At 40.2% G+C, this 18,457-nt stretch overlaps 1 protein-coding gene across 2 annotated transcripts; it reads left to right on the forward strand.

Moving 5' to 3' along the window:
- Positions 1 to 371: 371 nt before the first annotated feature.
- Positions 372 to 15,296, forward strand: LOC140283240 (ras-related protein Rap-1b). Of its 2 annotated transcripts, none has more exons than XM_072377962.1 (8): positions 372 to 461; positions 8,812 to 8,884; positions 10,336 to 10,404; positions 11,707 to 11,763; positions 11,845 to 11,985; positions 13,390 to 13,533; positions 13,611 to 13,703; positions 13,784 to 15,296. In XM_072377962.1, the coding sequence occupies exons 2-7, from the start codon at positions 8,828 to 8,830 to the stop codon at positions 13,695 to 13,697; spliced, it is 555 nt and encodes a 184-aa protein (XP_072234063.1). In that variant the 5' UTR covers positions 372 to 461; positions 8,812 to 8,827; the 3' UTR covers positions 13,698 to 13,703; positions 13,784 to 15,296. The 2 variants fall into 2 exon arrangements, with proteins under 2 accessions (XP_072234063.1, XP_072234064.1); XM_072377963.1 differs by having other exon boundaries at positions 378 to 461; positions 8,815 to 8,884.
- Positions 15,297 to 18,457: the final 3,161 nt, after the last annotated feature.

Consider the following 18,457-nt stretch of genomic DNA (forward strand, 5'->3'; position numbering starts at 1 on the left):
CTTTTCTGATTGTTTGTTTCAGAATTTTTGAAAATAAATTATTTGGAAACTAATATTGAATCTTTATACATAAATAAATAAAATAATTGGGTGTAACCAGAAGCACTATTTTGATAGTTGTTGAAAATAGTTTAAAAATTAGGTTGACATTTCTCATAATCAAACGACTTTTACCAGTTTGACTTTTTTAGACTTGATGACGATCTTTGTTTTCACAAAATTACCTTTTAGTTTATGCTAACAACTCGTATTTAACATCGGACTCTGCCTCTCCCCTTCTTGGGTCTACCTTCACCAGTTGAGGCTTTTATTTAGAAAATCTCAACAGGAAGTGCCGTTTTCACTACGTCCAGCTTGACGTCAACGCGCAGCGGCGGCAGGAGGGAGCGGCTGTGATAGAGCGACGTTCACAGAGAGTGCGAGAGAGAGCGACGCGCGGCGGAGCGGACGGGTGGATGATTGTGAGTACCGCTTCCTTTCTCTCGTTCCTCTCTTTTCCCTTTTTCTTCCCCTTTCCTCTCCTTCTTCGCTCCATCTTGTTGATGTAGATTAACTGAGAACAAACCGGCACAGGTCCAGGCTGGCGTGGGGCAGAGGGGCAGACAGGCCGGTGCTGAGCCGAGCTGGGTTGGGTTTGCGGAAGCGAGCGACCGGCGGACAGACGGACAGACAGCGGCTCCGTTAACGATAATACAGTTGATATTAGACAGCTGGGCGGCATCACGGTGGCTGTCTGTTCGTCCGTATGTCTGCCTCTGATCGGTAAAGGCGTGTTCGGGCTCCGGCTTGCATTTTCTCTCCGGTCCTCCATATCAGCGGGGCCTGCTGGCAGAGTAGACCGGGCAGGGAGCGCTATGAGGCGGCCACAGAGCTGCGGAACCCCCGCTGCTCTGCTGGAGGATAAAGAGAGGAAGTAACTTGACACAGGCTGCAGAGTGAAGGAGTTTGGAGGACCGTGTGTGCCTGTCTGACATTCTGTCTGTCTGACTGTTATTTACAGACAAAGCTTGGGTTTATTCCTCTGCTGTTGTACTGTCAGCAACACACACACACACACACACACACCGAGTATTGACAGGCCCCACCTAGTTCTGCTTGACTCAGGGATCTGTGCGTGTTGAATCCATCTATCTCCTCCAGCAACTTTACTTCAGTAGATTACCATCATCCTGCTGTTTGGCAAAAGCAGAAGTTTGCAATGAGTGCGTATTGCACAAGAAAATAGATCAAATGGAGGTTTTATTTAGATGATCAGAGCTGAAAGGGGGAAACACCCAGAAGAGACACAGCAGCTCTTTTAGCTCCAGACTGAACGCGTTGATGACATTTCTGCCTTATTTTCAGTTTCTCGGCCTGATGTGTCACGTATAAACACACACTTGATGCTGGTGTCCTCAGACAGGAAGCACAGCACAAAGGTACAAATAGCTTCACAGCTAAAAGTCTGAGCCAGAAAAATGCAGCAAAGGTGTGAAAATGCAGAGAAAAGCCTCATTTTTACGAGCTCGTGTCATTCTTTCTTAGGCCTTATTTCAGGGATTCATCTCTTCTCGCCTGTTAATCATGACGTCCGTTTGAAGACCAAATAGATTTCTACTTTTGTCCAGATTTCCAGTGAATGAAAATGAAAGTTTAAGGCATCCTTATAAGTTCAGAATTCAGCAGCTCGTTCCTCCTGAAGAAGGCGGAGCCAATGTTTGCAGCTTATTTTCATTACGGCCCACTTTGGGAAGGATTTCTCAAGTTGTTTGATTATTTTCTGCTTATGATGAGCACACGGTTAGTTTAATGAAGCTGTAGAATCAGTGAATGTGGGTTAAAATGTGGTGTTTGTGCCGGGCAACAGGAGCAGAAAACAGGGCTTTTCATGGTGCTGTGCAGGGGTTCGGGACATTTTCCCTGTTGCATTTTACATTTAACCATCTCAAGAGCTGCAATAACTGTTTTAATCATTATTCTAATGCTCTTTCTTTAAATATTGAGCAATATTCAGCCTGAAAAATGGCTCCAGACGCTCTTCTTTATGTCCCTTAACGATCAGAGGGCCCATCTGTGTGGATCCAGGTGTTCCTAAATGTCTGGATAGAATCTGTGTTTCAGCCCTCAGACAGTTTCTGTTGAATTCTTTAAGTTTAATTTAACCTGAAACTTCGTTCATCAGCCCAAACTTCAGATATGATCGGAGACCAGAAACATAACTGAACATTTTCCTCAACATTACAAAGAAGAAGTGAGAAGTTGAGACAGTTTTTTATCTCTGAGGTGGAAAAGTTGACGCGCTGCTGGAACTAAACAGGAAACGGACTGATAGAGTCTGAGACTTCATCAGACGGAAGGTTTTATCTGTAATTGTCTGAATTTGACGGCTGAACATCTGAGCGCTGTGATTGGACGACTGTTCTTCTCTCTTTAAGCACGTTTTTCAGCATTTCTGTTTGTTCCTTCCACCCTGAGGACACTTTCTCAGATGATAAAGTGTGTTTTTATCACATCACAGCTGTGTTTTCCATCCATTTTCACTGCTGTATTGTTTTAATTGTCTTCCACCCTTAATGAAAGGAGGAGTCATGTGACTTCATCAGATGTTTGTGGAGTGATGAGGAAACTGTCACCTTCCTCACATCAATGCACAGAAACCAGCAGAAGTTCTGTCTTTCCCATCATGCCTTTGGGTTTTCTGTTGTTTGGGCATCAAGTGGAACCGGTTTAATGGCATTAAGTAAAGATAAAGGTGACGTAAAGATGCAGGGAGGAAACTGCTGATTAATTTCACCATTAATTTGCCGATCATTCGATTGATGAAACGTCAGAAAATGATGAAAAACGGCTGTCATGAGAAAGTGATCGTGTTGGTTATCAATAAGTCCAAGAAGGGCAACAAGTGCTGTCATTAAAATGGCTGCGGATTGATGTTCATTCCCCTGAAGAGTCAGTTTATTGGCTGATTATTGTCAGTTTCTTCTGCTCTAGGAGCATCTTTGTCCAGGAAGGCAGCGATTCAACAGCCTGGAGTTCTGGTTGAGTCCACTTTAGTTTCTGGGAGGGGCTCCGGTCACTTTCAGCAGCAGGGATGTAAGATCGGCCCGTTGCTCACCGGTCACTCCATCCCTCTTACAGCCTGTTTTTATTTAGAAATACAGTTTTTTTTAAGTGTCTGTGGCTCAAAGCATTGGTTTGGTTTGGTTATGAGTGTGAGGAGCGTTTAATTTACGCTGATTTAATAAAGTTATTGTTGTTCAAATATATGCGTGAATTATTTATGTTGTGACTAAAAAGAAAGATGATAGCAAACCACTTGTGGCGCAGAGAAAGTGTTTAGTAAGCAAGCAAGAAGATGAAGAACAGAGGAGACAAAGAGCTGCGTCCGCGGCGAAGGAAACGAAGATGCAACAGGGCGTAATTTAGAGTTTAATATTCGCTCCTCAGCTGCAGATCAAAGGGCGCTGAATGCAGACAAGTTGATCCGTGAGAAACATTTTCAGTACACAGTAAAGAGCAGGTTCTACAGATTTGTTCTTTAACATCTTATGGCATTAAATTAATTCAAGATCGCCATTTGAAATAAACTTCACCATCCTCCCTTCGATCCGATCAGAAATCCCTCCATCCTACAGGCAGCCGAGCTCACACACTCTGTGTGTCTGAAGCTGCTGGAAGTCCTGCAGAATGAGGTCTGGCATCGTCCTGCTGAAATAACCACGGACCTCCCGGGAAAAGACGTCACCTTGATGGCAGCATCTGTCTCTCCAGAACTCCAACATCCAGCTGTGCATCAGTGGTACCTTCACCCAGATGAAGCCCTCCATGCCATGGACTCTGATGCAGCCCCAGACCATCACAGACACTGGCTTTAAACCTTCCTCTGAGAACAGCTGGATGCTCTTTCTCAGCAGTTTTTCCCAGAAGCAGCTGAAACGTGGACTCATCTGCCCACAGAACACGTGTCCACTGTCTTTCTGTCCCTCTGAGATGAGCTGGAGTCCAGAGAACTGGGCCGTGGTTCTGCTCAGAGCTGATATATGGCTTCCTCCTGGTGTGATACAGCTTCAGCTCACATTTCTGGATGCAGCCGTGGACTGTGTTGAGTGGAAATGCTTCTCCCAGCTCCTCCTGAGCCCATGTGGCTGTATGGATCATGGTGGCCTGACGGTTTCTCCTGCAGTGCTGCCTGAGGGCTCCGAGCTCATCCAACAGGGCTTTCTGGCCTTGGCCTTTCCACACTGAGACTTCCCCAGACTCCCTGAATCTGTTCCCAATATCCTGCTCTGTAGATGCTGAAAGACCAAAGTTCTTTACAGTCTGACTCTGAGGAATATTTCCTGAACTTATTGATGATTCTCTGATGGAGTTTGGCCCAAAGCGGTGAGCCACGACCCATCCTTGTTGGAGAGGCTGAACCTTTGGTGGAAGCTGCTTTTATACCCAACCCTGACACCCTCACCTGTCAGCAGGTAACCTGCTGCTTGGAGAAGCTCCAGAAGCTGTTGCTGTAGAGTCTATGAACAGCTTTAACAGCTTTCACTGAGTGTGTTGCTGCTTCTATCTCTTAAAAGACGTGTTCTGTCTTGATCAAACATAAAAATGTATGATCAGTTTACTGCGGCCTTTTATGATTCTGGGTTGTGTAATCTAAGAATCTGACTGACTCTTTCCACTGCTTTTGTGTTTATTTGGCGGCTCGAGCTCCGTGTTCTCAGCTGAAGTGTTGCAGCATAAACTCCAGAATCTGTTGGATAAAAGCATGTTCAGTGGATAAAACAGAAGGTTTTTGGCCTAGAGTTCATCCATATTTCCCTTCTGCTCTTCTAGTCACCAGCTTCTCACAGTTTGCTCAACTTGTTGGGACTTGTTGCAGCAAACTGAGGAGCTACGTAGCGAGACAAGCCCAGTTCACACCTCCAGGCAGTGGATTTTATCTCTGCTGAGGCTTTCAGTCGGACAGATAAAACTCAGCACCCGGTAATGCAGGGATCTTAGTTAAAGCAAGATTATCAGATTATTTACACAGAAGTTGTACGATTAAACGTTTTAAAATGTGTGCTCTGGGATGTGATTATTACCACGGGTAGGAAAAGTATTTTATCATTCAGTAAATACTGAACTCAACTCAACGAGCAGAAACTGTTTCTTTTCTATTTTAAGCATATTTTTCATCAGCGTTTAAATTTGCATACAAACACAGATGGAAACCCACTGAAAAGGTTTATGTTACATGAATTCATTAAACTGGGTTGTGTTTTTCGTAGGAAAATTGTGTAAATTATCCATTAGATTAAAGTTAGCTTACAGTTGTGGTGAAATGCTGATGTTTTTATCCTCTATGAGTGCAGATTATTCTGTTGTTATTCTTGCAGTAACAGTGTGCCATCTAGTGGTCAAGTTGGAGAAGGCAGCTGTCTTAAATGCCATGCACCCACTGTCTAGCAACAAATTAAATCTATATTGTTAGACTAAGTTATCAGTTGAATACAGTTGAGAATTTTTCTAATATTCCGATTAATTTTCGATTCTTATTGATTTCAGTTGTAACTGATTCCTTCTTTTGATTCTGAAATGTTAAAAAACAAAATGATCCACAAAACTTTAGTTTGTGAATTAATATTAGACCAGAGCTCTCTGGCTCCCCCCCCCCTGCTTACCTGGTTATTAGTGTAAGGTTACAGGGACGTCATGCTTTGATGTTCCAGCTGCTTTAACTGTAGAAGTTTTTCTGTAGAAATTCACAACAGTGTTTAAAACTATGCAGAATCATGTGAAAATAAGAATTGTTGTTATTGAACAGGAGATTTGTGTGTGATGGGGCAGTGGCTCGGGCTATTCGACCCTCCGCCATGCTGCTGTATTGGTTGTAGTTTGCCATTTGTGCCACTAGATGTCACTACACCCTACAAACTGTAGCTTTTAAACCTTTAAGATGGTTTAATTGTTCACCCCAGAGAGGAAACTGTACTGATGTGCCCTTGAGCACGGCTTTTAACTCCCAGGAAAACCAGTGTTTCTGTGAAGAAGAGGACTCCAACCTATCTGACAATCAAAGGTATCGACGTTTAGAAAGATGTTTCGTGTTGAGAGTGGTTTCCAGGTAACTGTTGCTAAGTGAGGAGTAATCACGACTGAAGGCCAATAAACACTCAGCGTAAGTGTTGGTGTCATAAAAAACTAATCTGAGGTCAAAGAACGAGCCGGAACACGTCCTGATGATCTAAAAGGATTTGGATTAAAGAATAAACTCGGCTCAGATTTTCTGTGTAAGTGGGAAAAGAAGAGTTGAGTTTTTTAAAATTTATTTCTTATTTCCATAAAAACATTTTGTCACATCAAACAGTTTTTCTTGTGAGTTTTGAAAATACGAAACGTAAGACATGATTTAAATGTTTTTTAGTGAAATAGAATTATTATAACGCAGGGCTGTGGCGCTACTTTAAGTCCCTGAAAGCGGCTCAGATATTGGGGCGTGTCCACATATATGCACCAATCACACCGTTCGGTTTTAACCTGAATGTTTCTTGCTTTTTAGCTGTCTTGCATGAAAATATTCCTCAATGACGACTGGATTTTTTAGTGGTTTAGCAAAAAAGGAATAAAATAACTTGGATTCAGCTGATTGTGACGTAATAACCGAAACACGCTGCTGTGTTGCAGTTTCTGACGGATCGAATGGCTAAAGAGTCCTCTGATTGGTTGAATTCCTAGAGGCGATGATGATGATGACTCCAGTTGTTGCCTAGGACACGAGGACGACTCGAAAAGACAAAAAACGCTGAGAAAAACGCTACGTTTTCAGTTGTTTTGGTAAATTTGTGTTTCTGAGCGCCTGTAGAAGCACAGAGAACCGTATTCGCTGCCTTTTCACGATGTTTGCGCTAAAGTCTGTTCGTAAGTCTGATGCCGACCCGACAGACGCCTGAAACTAAAGTTTCTTTAGCTTTAATGTGACGATACGTTATTTTTAGCGTGCAGATGAGACAGAAAACATGAAGAACACACCAAGGCCTGTTTCACACAGATCAGTTTTATACATGTGAAAGTCGTATCAGATTAGAAAAGAAGGAAACTCCACATTTTATGGGACATTCTTGCCACTAAGCCCGTTTGTCGGGTTTGCCGGCGCCGGTTCTGTTGCTCTGAGCTCACTGGTCAGAAAGGGGCATTCTGGGTAAAATAACACACTGCTAAGATGACATTTAGAGAGCGCTGTTAATGTTTGGTCCCGACACCACCTGCTAACCACACACACAAACACACTCATCGCGTCACTATGGTAACCCGGCAGACCCTCATTAGCAGGCTCAGGGTGTGTGTGCGTGTTTGTCTATCCCTGTGAGGACACACGGAGAAGAGCTTCAGCAACTATTTTTTTATTAGTTTATTTCAACTTTAATTTTTTTTTGCAGTTTAAAATAATAGAAAGGATAATAATAATGAATCATTTAATGAGCATGTTTTCGGTTCCTCACAACAGCTGTTTCATAAACTCACACTTTCTTTTTTTATGTAGCTTCTTTCTGTCTGAATGTTTTTCAAAGAATTACTTCTTTAATTTCATGGAAAGCTGAACATGTTTGTTTGTTTCTAAAGATGCTGAAACTAAACTTCAGCACAGTAAGCCATTTCTGGGCTTATAGATGGATATTTATGAGGAATAGAACAAACTAAAGTCTGAACATTTAATCTTCCCAAATGAGAACATTAACATCTTACGTAAGTTAATCCAGTTTGATTTAAATGTTTTTCTCCATATCTTTTAAGCCTAAGATCTAACAGAAAAGCTGTAATATAAGCTTTTACTGTGTATTGATGAACCTACATTCACATATAATACACATTCATGTGCTGTTCATGATAATTTGACACGTTCTGTATTATATTTGTGCAAATTTAAATGTAAGAAATACATATATTCTCTGACTAATCAGGCAGCCAATCCTGTTAAAGCTACATAACCTTTCAGATTTTGACCAACTTTCATACAAATTCAATAAACCCTCAAATGTGAAGGAGATTTGAAGTGTCAGTGTTTCATCTTCGAATTAAATATTGATTTGAAATAAACTCTATAATTAGATTTTAATAAATTATAATAAAAAAATATTCAGAGTAAAATATCTGCAGAAAAATATCAATATTAGCAATATCAAATATCAATCGTATCAACAAAGAATAATAATTAAATAATAATTAAACTGGACACAATAATGTCCAGACTGAAATGTTTTGGAATTTTTAACAATAATGAATAAGAATTTACGGGAATAATAGAATAAATAAATTGAAAATAACTAAATATTTACGATGATTAGAGTAATAAATCATTTTGATCAATTAGAATCTGATCATTGATCATTTTTCCCGCTCTGTTTTGGGTTTAAACGTATTTTCTTGTTTGTGTTTGTTTAATTTTTATATAAACAAACAAAAATGAGGCGTTTGGTGTCAGGACGAATAAATCGTGTCCTCACAAAGCCACAAAGATGTGTGTGTTTGTGTGTGTTGCTGTGACGCTGCACACACTCGCTGAGGCATGACTGGTATGCACACACACTCCAACATGTACCAGCATAGCAACAGTAACCAGGAAGGATTCTAGCATTGTGACATCGCCGCCAGCTGCCTGATCACGTGAGCTCATTAACTCACCCTGATGCATGCTGGGTAATTATGATCTCCCAGTCAGAGGGAGGAAATCTTCATCTGTGTGTGCGTAATTGATGGCTTTACAGCTCCAGGTGTTGCTCGCTGCATGTGGCGCTGCACTGCTCTGTGATTGGCTGCTGGAAGTGACGTGGTCACCTCTGTTTGTGTCTCACCCAGCAGACAGACGGTCAGGATGCGTGAATACAAACTGGTTGTTTTAGGATCAGGAGGCGTCGGGAAGTCAGCTCTGGTAAGTCCCAGAATCCACTTTGCTGTTTTCACTCAGCTGTTTGTGTCAGTCTGCTCTGATTATGTATTTTCCCTAATGTCAGTAAACACAACACGCTCAGAGACGGTCTGTTGACCACAAATGCACATCAGTGAGCTTCTATGTGGCTCCAAACATTTCCCTTCATTACTGTCAACACACAAGAGCCTCAAACAGAAACCCAACGGCTCCTTTTTTAATTGGTTTAAACTTTCTTTTAAAGTCCAAAGGAATTATTTTCATTATATTTAGAAAATGCAGCAACACACTCAGTAAGAATCGTTCAAAGAAGTCCAGATTACCTGCTGACAGGTGAGGGTGGAAAAGGTTTAGTCTCTCCAACAAGGATGGGTCGTGGCTCACCACTTTGTGCCAAACTCCAACAGAAAATGAGCCAGAACCAACAGAACCAGACAACAACAACCAGGGAGCTGAGCAGCTGGAATCTGGGATTCAGCAGGAATGGACTCAGATTCCTGTGAAAAACTGCAACAATCAGTGTCCCAAAGTGTTCCCAAAGCATTAAAACGAGTCATTAAAGAAAGCCGAAGGAACACGATGGGAAACATGAGTCTGGGACAACTTTTACTGAGTGTTGATGCTGCAGATTCTACGTTTGGTTCTGTTTTCTAAACATATTTAAGTAGATCAGTGAAGGATTTCTTTGGTCTTTAAGAGGTGAATGGACTGCACTTTGCTACACTTTGAGCCACAGGCATCCATTTCCACGCACTCACACAGCACCTCTGAGCCTCGGTACAGGTTAAAGGTCAGAGGAAGCCGGGAATCAAACCACCGGCCGCTGCATACAGCATCTGTCAAACCCGATAAACGAGTTACAGATTCAAGTTTTTGTGGCTTTTTAGAAAAACAAGTTTTCTGGAAATGTTTTTTTTTCATGCAAAATTAATTTAAAACTCAATAAAGAATAAATACGTATTCTGTACCTATAGAACTTATAGTCATAGAATAAAGAAGAAAAACTAACCACAAGCCATAAGAATGGTCCCGTTGGGGCTTAAAATGGCTGTTGGATGAAGTTAATTGTGCTGTACATGATGTCGGAGGAATAAACTGTGAGCAGTTCAGAAATAATGGGCTCAGATCAGCAAAAAAACACCTTGATTTTGCCACATTTTTATTTTTGAATGCTTTTCAGATTGAATAACAGGAGAATAAAGAGTGTATTATTGGGTAAAAGTGAGAAACCTCAGTTGCTATTTTCCGGTGAAACTGACGTGGTCCTTCAGCTCTGACACACAAACCCACTGCTGTCAGCCTCGCCACAAAGAGCTGCTGTACTCCAATGATATAACGGAGACGTGTCAGTGTGCCACATTAATTCCACTCTAATGACTTCCAATGGAGAGCAGAACAGAGCTCCATTAACACTGCTGCCCCACTTCTCCTCCCCGTCCCGTCTCTGTGTGCAGACTGTCCAGTTCGTTCAGGGAATCTTCGTGGAGAAATACGACCCGACGATAGAGGACTCCTACAGGAAGGTAGGAGGGCTTCAACCTTCGTCATCTCCCATTCTGGGCGGTCAGAGCTCCTCATCATCGCCATGTTTTGTTCCATGTGTTCGTCTAATCTCATTTTAAACTGTCACTTTGCACTCGGGGTGAATCCTTGTTTTAGATTTTGCACTCAGGTGGACGTGGAAAACCAAAGCTGTCGCCCTTCAGGATCGTGTCAGTGTGGCTGAATAGCCAGCTGGTCATTTTATTAAACATTTGTCAGCACCATTGATCACAAATCCTACCCGCTTAGTGTCTCTTAATTGAGCCGAGTGGACCAGAAGTCGTATCTGAGCGTCTTCCCATTTACCGGAATAGTAAACAGTGTTTGCATTACATTAGAATTAAGGCTGTTAGTCAGTTAAGATATTTAATCGCGATTAATCGCGCAATTGACCATAGTTAACTCGCGATTAATCGCGTAATTGGCCATAGTTAACTTACGATTAATCGCGTAATTGACCATAGTTAACTTACGATTAATCGCGTAATTGACCATAGTTAACTCGCGATTAATCGCGTAATTGGCCATAGTTAACTTACGATTAATCGCGTAATTGACCATAGTTAACTCGCGATTAATCGCAAAATAATCACACTTTTAACATATGTTCCAACTGCACCTAACAGGAATATTTTTTACTACTCAACATACGCCACATTTCATATTTATTCTTGCATAATTCTGGGTGACGTGTATTTATTTTTTCTGTATTGCACCAACTTAATTAGCTATTTTAATTATTGGTTATGAAATTTTAGCTCTGGAGATTCTTTATTGATTCATGCCTTTAATGACTGCCACAAACATGAGTTCATATATTATATGAAATGTGGCCCGTTTTTTAACTCTTTATTAGCTTTTTCAGCTGTTTACTTTTTATTACATTTTAAAACCTTTTTATTTTCCACTGCTTAAAATGAGCCAGTTTATTTTTTTTGTTGTTTTTTTTACATTTTTATTTATAGTATGACTGATTTTTCTTTTTGCATCTTTTTCCTGAATAACCTCTGCTTATGATCAGATTCTGTAGGATTTTCTTTATTATTTAATATCAACATAAAACAAAATGAATTTAATGTATTTTCTAATACAGATTTTTTTAATGATAGTTTTGACAAATAGCCCCAAAAATTGGGCGTGTATGTTAAAATCAGCTGCTTTCAACTCATGATGTGTGTACATAATGAGGTTATAAATGATGTAAATCATCTTTGTCTGTTGAATGTGTGAAAAAGGGAGAAAAAAATAAGATTTTAAGGTGTTCGTTCTGTTTGTGTCTCCAGCAAGTGGAGGTGGATGGACAGCAGTGCATGCTGGAGATCCTGGACACAGCAGGAACAGTAAGACTGGACTCTGATCCGAGATAAACTGCACGGTGTGTTTGTGCGTCTCCCTGACAACCTGTGTGTGTGTGTGTGTAGGAGCAGTTCACCGCCATGAGAGACCTGTACATGAAGAACGGTCAGGGGTTCGCTCTGGTTTACTCCATCACGGCTCAGTCCACCTTCAACGACCTTCAGGACCTCAGAGAGCAGATCCTCAGAGTGAAAGACACTGAGGACGTACGGTTCACACACGGCACGCTCATAGCGCTTCACAGGGCTTTATTCTGGCTCATTTTCATAATTCAGCCTCTACAGCATGATGTAGATTTCACACCAGGCTTTCCTCATGTCAGGGCCTGAGGTTTCGTTTCTAAGAGGTCGATCTCTCACCTTTAAATAAGAAGTTTTCGCAGCTGTCAGGCAATCGCTGAGAAAGACGAGACCCCTGCTTCCAGTCTTATTTAAGCCAAGTGGCTGCTGGTTGTAGACATACGTCAGAGGAGAGTTAATAAATGAGTCTGTCTACATGAAGCTGCTGAACATTACTCATGTTCCGAGTGCAGATTTTTGTTTGTCAAAGGAAAAATATGTCATTGATTCCTCCGCTGTCTCACCTGAAAGCAGATTCTTCTTTTAAAAATGCTTTCTTTAAGCAGCTTTGATAGTTTTGCTGCCACCTGCTGGACGTCAGGTGTATGTTCGGCTCCACTTTTGCTGCCTTCTTTCCTGCGTTTTCCTGCAAATGACTTCCCACACAAAGGATAAGAGATCTGAATGTATTTAAAACAAAAACGTGGATTCGGAGTTAGATGCACGCTGTGAAAAAAAATAATGTTTAACATTATTAAATGAACAATTTAAATGAATTTACTATTAACAATATGAATAGACCATAGATAAACTTGAAATTAGATCAGTTCAAACAGAGAAAGATGCTGTAAATATTGTATACATTTAAAAATGTAATAATATATATATATATATATATATATATATATATATATATATATATATATATATATATATATATATATATATATATATATATATATATATATATATATATATATATATACCGGTGTATATATATAATATAAAAAGTAAATCATTTAGATGGTGATATTCAACCAAAACATTATCGGTTAAGATGTGTATAAAAAAATGTCCTTTTTACTAACTCTGGTGCATTTGCATAAATAAATAAATTTGAATAAAACAATAATACAAATAAAAACAATACATTTTTTTAAATAGCAATTTGAACAAACATTAAAAATTACATGAAAAAACCCAATCTAAGTATTAAATGAATGAATAAATCTGAAATCTATGGAAGCAAATAAAAAAACCAGATCCATATACATTATATTGATTTTCTTTGTTCTTATATTAATGTTGACTTTTTGTTTTTGTGTTCAAACAATATTTCTTTTCACATATTGACGATATATCCCAGTAGCTTCATGTTGCTATGTGTCACCCAAAGCTGAACATTTACTTTTAGCTGTTAAAGCACATTTAAAGCCAGTGAAATGGATTGTTGCTTTGTGTATATTAACATAAAAAGACTTCTTAAGGGGTCACAAATGAACCGTTCGCAGGTTAATCCTTGAATGCTTGATATTTGCTGGGAACCTGCAGGTTCCCATGATCTTGGTTGGAAACAAATGTGACCTGGAGGTGGAGCGTGTGGTGGCCAAAGAGTCGGGCATCGGCCTCGCCCGTCAGTGGAACTCCTGCGCCTTCCTGGAGACTTCGGCCAAGAGCAAGATTAACGTCAACGAGGTGACGCCACACTCTTTGTTTTACTGTAACCGCACCGGGACTTTATCCCCCGGTTCACGGTGGTGTTGTGTGTGCAGATCTTCTACGACCTTGTCCGGCAGATAAACAGGAAGAGTCCAGTTCCAGGAAAACCTCGCAGAAAGTCTACCTGTCAACTTCTCTAATGACAGGTGAGCCTTCAAAGTCTGCTGATGTAACCACGCACTTTTGTCTCGTTTGGTTTACACGCTCCGATTCTCTGTTTCTTCAGTTTTCACCTGACCGACGACCTCCATACCAACCAATCACAGGACATCTTCCAGCTGACCACGCCCCTTTAACATGTCATCATCAACATCAGCCACCTCGTACCTCCACTACCACGATGACCACTTCTCCCATTCCCCACCATACCGTCTAATGGAGACTGTTGCCTTGGAAACATAAAAACCAAACATCAAAAGACTGCGGCGATGATGATGATGATGAAGATTCTGTTGTTGCAGGAAGGCGTGGCTATCCCAACAACTGCCCAAATTTAAACTGCAGTTCCCATCATGCTCTCTGCTGGGCCATTCTGCACTGGGGAGTGGCCTCTTGCTTTTTGATTTTTAAGTCTTTCTTTCTTTCTTTTTCTTTTTCTTTCGACTTGTTTTCCAGCAGTCCTAAGCCAGTCGCATGCAATATGACTGTCAGCCATGTTGGCGCCACAGTTCCCTTGGTGATGGCACGTCTAACATGGCTGTCTGTGTTTGTGTGGCTGTGGTTGAACCTGTGGATCCTTACAGTGGTTATTATTACAGTGGTTATTATTATAATTCTGTGAAAAGATATAAAGTCAGTTAATGTTTTTGATTTCACTTTTTGAGTAGGGCGTGGGGGGGGGCTGGGGAGTGCAGCAGGTCGTGACATTAGCTCACTGTGTTGTTTGCACTGAGCTAATTTAAGTTGGCTGACAGCTAACTAACAATGTGTTTGGCAATATTTAGAGATATTGCTGAATATTTACATGTGCTAACTGAACAGTTTTGGTTTGGTTAGATAAGATTAAATTTCACCTTTAGCTTTAGGCTAGCTTGTTAGCCTAGCAGCAAGCAGAATATATAACAAAACATTGAGAGAAGACACTGTTTGTGTGGTGTTGGCTTTAAAAAAACACCCCCAGTGAAACTGATGGTAGTTTATTGGTTGTGGTCCAGCTCCTAGTGTAAATTAGCAACTGAAATTCTTTGAAGAAATGCCTGCTGTGTCTTTGTTAGCATTCTCTTTTAGAAAAATCTGTGACTATATAGCTACCCATTAGCTTATTAGCAAACATTTGAAATATCTCTAAAGAAAGTTGCATTCGCAGGCTAGCTGCTCATACCCGTAGCTCATGAAAAACTTTTGCGTTTGTAGAAGGGAATGCTAACTGTGCTAACACAGGTTTGGAGCCTTAGCATTGTTCTTAAGGAAGATAAACATCCCAAAAAAAAAATAATAATTTGAAACATTGTTAACAACACTATTATTACTTTCTTTGTGAGGTATCGGCATTAAAATGAATCCCTAAAGAAGCTTGGCGATTTCCTCGCCAGCCTCAAGTTCTTGGAGCTAAAGTGTTAGCTGTTATTTTGAGAAAATGTTGACGACGCCAACACATGGCTTGTGGAGTTTTTGAGTCATTTTTATTCTTAAATCTGTGAAAGTTGCTGTGAACTTTGAGCTCGTTTGCCATTTTTGAAAATCTCGACTTTGCTAACATTTTTGTTTCTTACTTTTGAAACATCATCAGTGTAGCTGGGGGGAAAAAAAAGGCTTGTCTGGGCTAGCAAATATGCTAACAGTCTGTGAATGATAACAAGGAATGGTAACAATAGCATACTGAAAAGAAATGAGCGATAGTAGCGGTGAGCTAACTTGTTAGCGCAACAGCACAGTGAGCTAGCTCTGGACCTGCTGCTCACGGTGGACATGTTGCCTTTAGACAGCAGACTCACACTGGTCCAATACCTTAACTCTGTGTGTGTGTGTGTTTGTGTTTTGAGTGAAATTGAGCTGCGTAACAACAGTGACTGAACCAGGCCGGTTTCTGTGATGGACTTGTGGGGGTTGTATTATATTTACCGAGGAGGACCTCTGTGAGCCTTGTTTCTGCATTAATAACCACATTAGTACCTGATTTTTAATGTTATTAACTCGTCAGAGAGAGAAACACTGAAGAACTGTCCCTTTAACTGATTGACATATATCAAGTAATCATGGTGTGGGGGACCCAAACCGCCCACACATTAGGAGTTTGATGTCGATATTTTCATCAGTTAAACAAAGACTTTTAAGTAAAATCTCAGTGTTTCTGTTTAACAGGAGCACAGCTGGTTGAGACCAATAAGAGGGGGCTGAGCTTAAAGTGTAAGCTGTGGCATGGCCTGGTGCAGCCGTAGAAAGCCTTTGAGTATCTGTATTCTGTTTGAAATGTGATGTGAATGGTCAGCCTATAGAAACAGTACTTCGGACCAGTGACCTCTGTGAGTCCTGCTGCGCACAGTGTTGTTCTATCAGGAGTACTGCTGTCAGTAGTGTGGTTCTCCTCCAGTGCGTTCAGTCATGTAGCATGTTGATATTTTTGTCAGTACTCAGTCTGACCTTCAGGAGGCGCTGCAACAGTTTGCATGCCAAACAGAAGCTTCCAGGTGAAAGGTCTGTGTGCAGCCACCACATACCATCAGACAGACAAACCCCAGACTACTGAAAATGGGAGGGATGTCCTCTTCCAGTGCTGCACTCCAACATCAGAGATGAAAATATTTTTAATTCAATTCAGAATTCTCAAAATTCTGCCTCATATCTCATTAAAAGAAAAAAAAAAAAAACTAATATTAAAAAAAATTCTGACTTTGTACCAAGAAAATTCTCAGAGATTTGACTAAAAATCTGGAGGCTAAGAAAAATCTCCAAATTTTGTAATTATAAAAATTCTGAAATGTTTAAGCTTATATTAGAAGATGTTGGTAGAATTAAAACTTTAGATTTTCCCCATGCGTTGGGGTCCAGTGGAGCTTCCATAGAGCAGAAACCCTCCATTGCTTCTACTTTTACTGAGAGCTGTTGGCGGCGTGTAATTTATGCTTTATCAGTGTTTCGTAATTGCATTTTTTACTTGGAAAGTATTCATTTATAATCGGTATACAAAACATTTAATTCTAATGTAATGTAAATACAAAGAGATATAAGGACATTAATAACAGATATGTACTCAATTTATCAGCATACAGACTCAGCTTTGGGTGAGTTAATAACACATTGATGAAATTGTATTAACCTTAAGGTTTATTTGTGACCCTGGAAAGTATTCCTTAATGTATAAATACCTAATATTGAGTAGGATTATGATCATCGTCAATTCGTGTTGTATTAAGAGAATCTATGAATAGAATATGTCATTTTATGAGGTTTTTGCCATGTATATAAGTGCTTAAAATGTCCTTATGCCTCTTTGCAGCTACTTTTAAGTATATTATTAGTCGTTAATCACACGCTTCTTTGCAGCTTATTGATTTTGAAATGAAAAGCAGTGGCTGCATTCAGACCTTTCTGGCCTCCACACACCGGCTGCAGTGGCATTCGTCAGTTAATGTGTCTTCTGTAATATTTCACAGCTGAGGCCAAACTTAGATTCCTGACGTTTGGCAGATCTGAAGTCTGCCCACAGACACTTGTTTTAAAGCATACTGAGGCCTTAACAGTTATGGTATAGAGGGGTTATACTAACAGGTAACATTTTTAAGTTTTAGCATTTTTAAGGAGTTTGCAAACATTTAATAAATGGAGTAACACCTTGTAATGTAGCCGTAAGCTGATACATACATGTTGGATGATTTTATAGGAAATGTAATTGATTCAAGTATTATTGTGCAATAATAAACGCTTGAAATGTCAGTTTATCTGCTTACAACTACATTGTTCTGTGTTATAAACTGTTTATTACATGTTTTAATAATCGTTTATAAGCATATTATACACATCCTGAGCCAGAATCCCCATCGTGCATTCTTAAAATGTTTCTTTTCATCTGTCAGTGGCTTTGACGTGACGATTGCAGCTGCAGCCCAATGCAAACGAGGAAAAGAATTTTCCATTGCTGAAATAAATCTGCTTCTTTTTCTCTGTATAGCATGATGACCAGTGAAATGTAAAAGAATCCAGTTCAGTCAGTGAAGTATCAGGCTAGTGTCCCAGAGTTGCAGCTGATGGGAGGTCTGGATCTGGTACTGAAGTGGTCCGAACAGGTTTCTTCCATTACAGAAACCCACAGCAGCAGCGGGAGAGGCAGGGCAGGGGAGGGGGGGTGAAGCCAAATGTAAAGTAAAAACTAAAAAGCCTTAAATGAATAAAAGTGGTGCAATTTTGTAACAGCAACCTGTGATGTGGTGTCATTTTGAACTAGACATGGAAAAATCAGGTGTTGTCCGCTGTTGTGTCATTCTAACGTGGTGGTTTTGTATCATTTCAAGATAATTAACCCTTTATGTCATGATTTATTTGTAGAAAACGCTTCGGGACCCTGTTACTCTATCGATCATCAAATCTGTCACCCACACCAGAAAAAAGGCACCAAAATGTCATCCGTAAATACTCCTTCAGACATCTTAACTAAAGAAGCGGGCAGTGTTTCTGTGACTGAATATGTCTGACACTGAAAACTATACTGTGTGCAACAGCAGGGTGTGGGATGGCTGGAGAACTGCATTATCACCAATTCTCTAAGTGGTCCAACTGCAATAAGTTGCCCAGAAGTGACAACATTTAAAAAAAAAGAAGCTGTTTTAGGAAATGAATTCAATCAAAACCTTTCTTTAAACAATTAAACACATTTATGCAAATATTCATGCACATACCCTTATGTAAAATAGATAACATTTTGATTTCAGCATGAATAAAATTGAGATAAGGTCAAACCCTCATC

The sequence above is a fragment of the Leuresthes tenuis genome, unplaced genomic scaffold, assembly GCF_036924035.1.
Source record: "Leuresthes tenuis unplaced genomic scaffold, fLeuTen1.0.hap1 SCAF_23, whole genome shotgun sequence".
In the NCBI taxonomy this organism is placed as follows: Eukaryota; Metazoa; Chordata; class Actinopteri; order Atheriniformes; family Atherinopsidae; genus Leuresthes; species Leuresthes tenuis.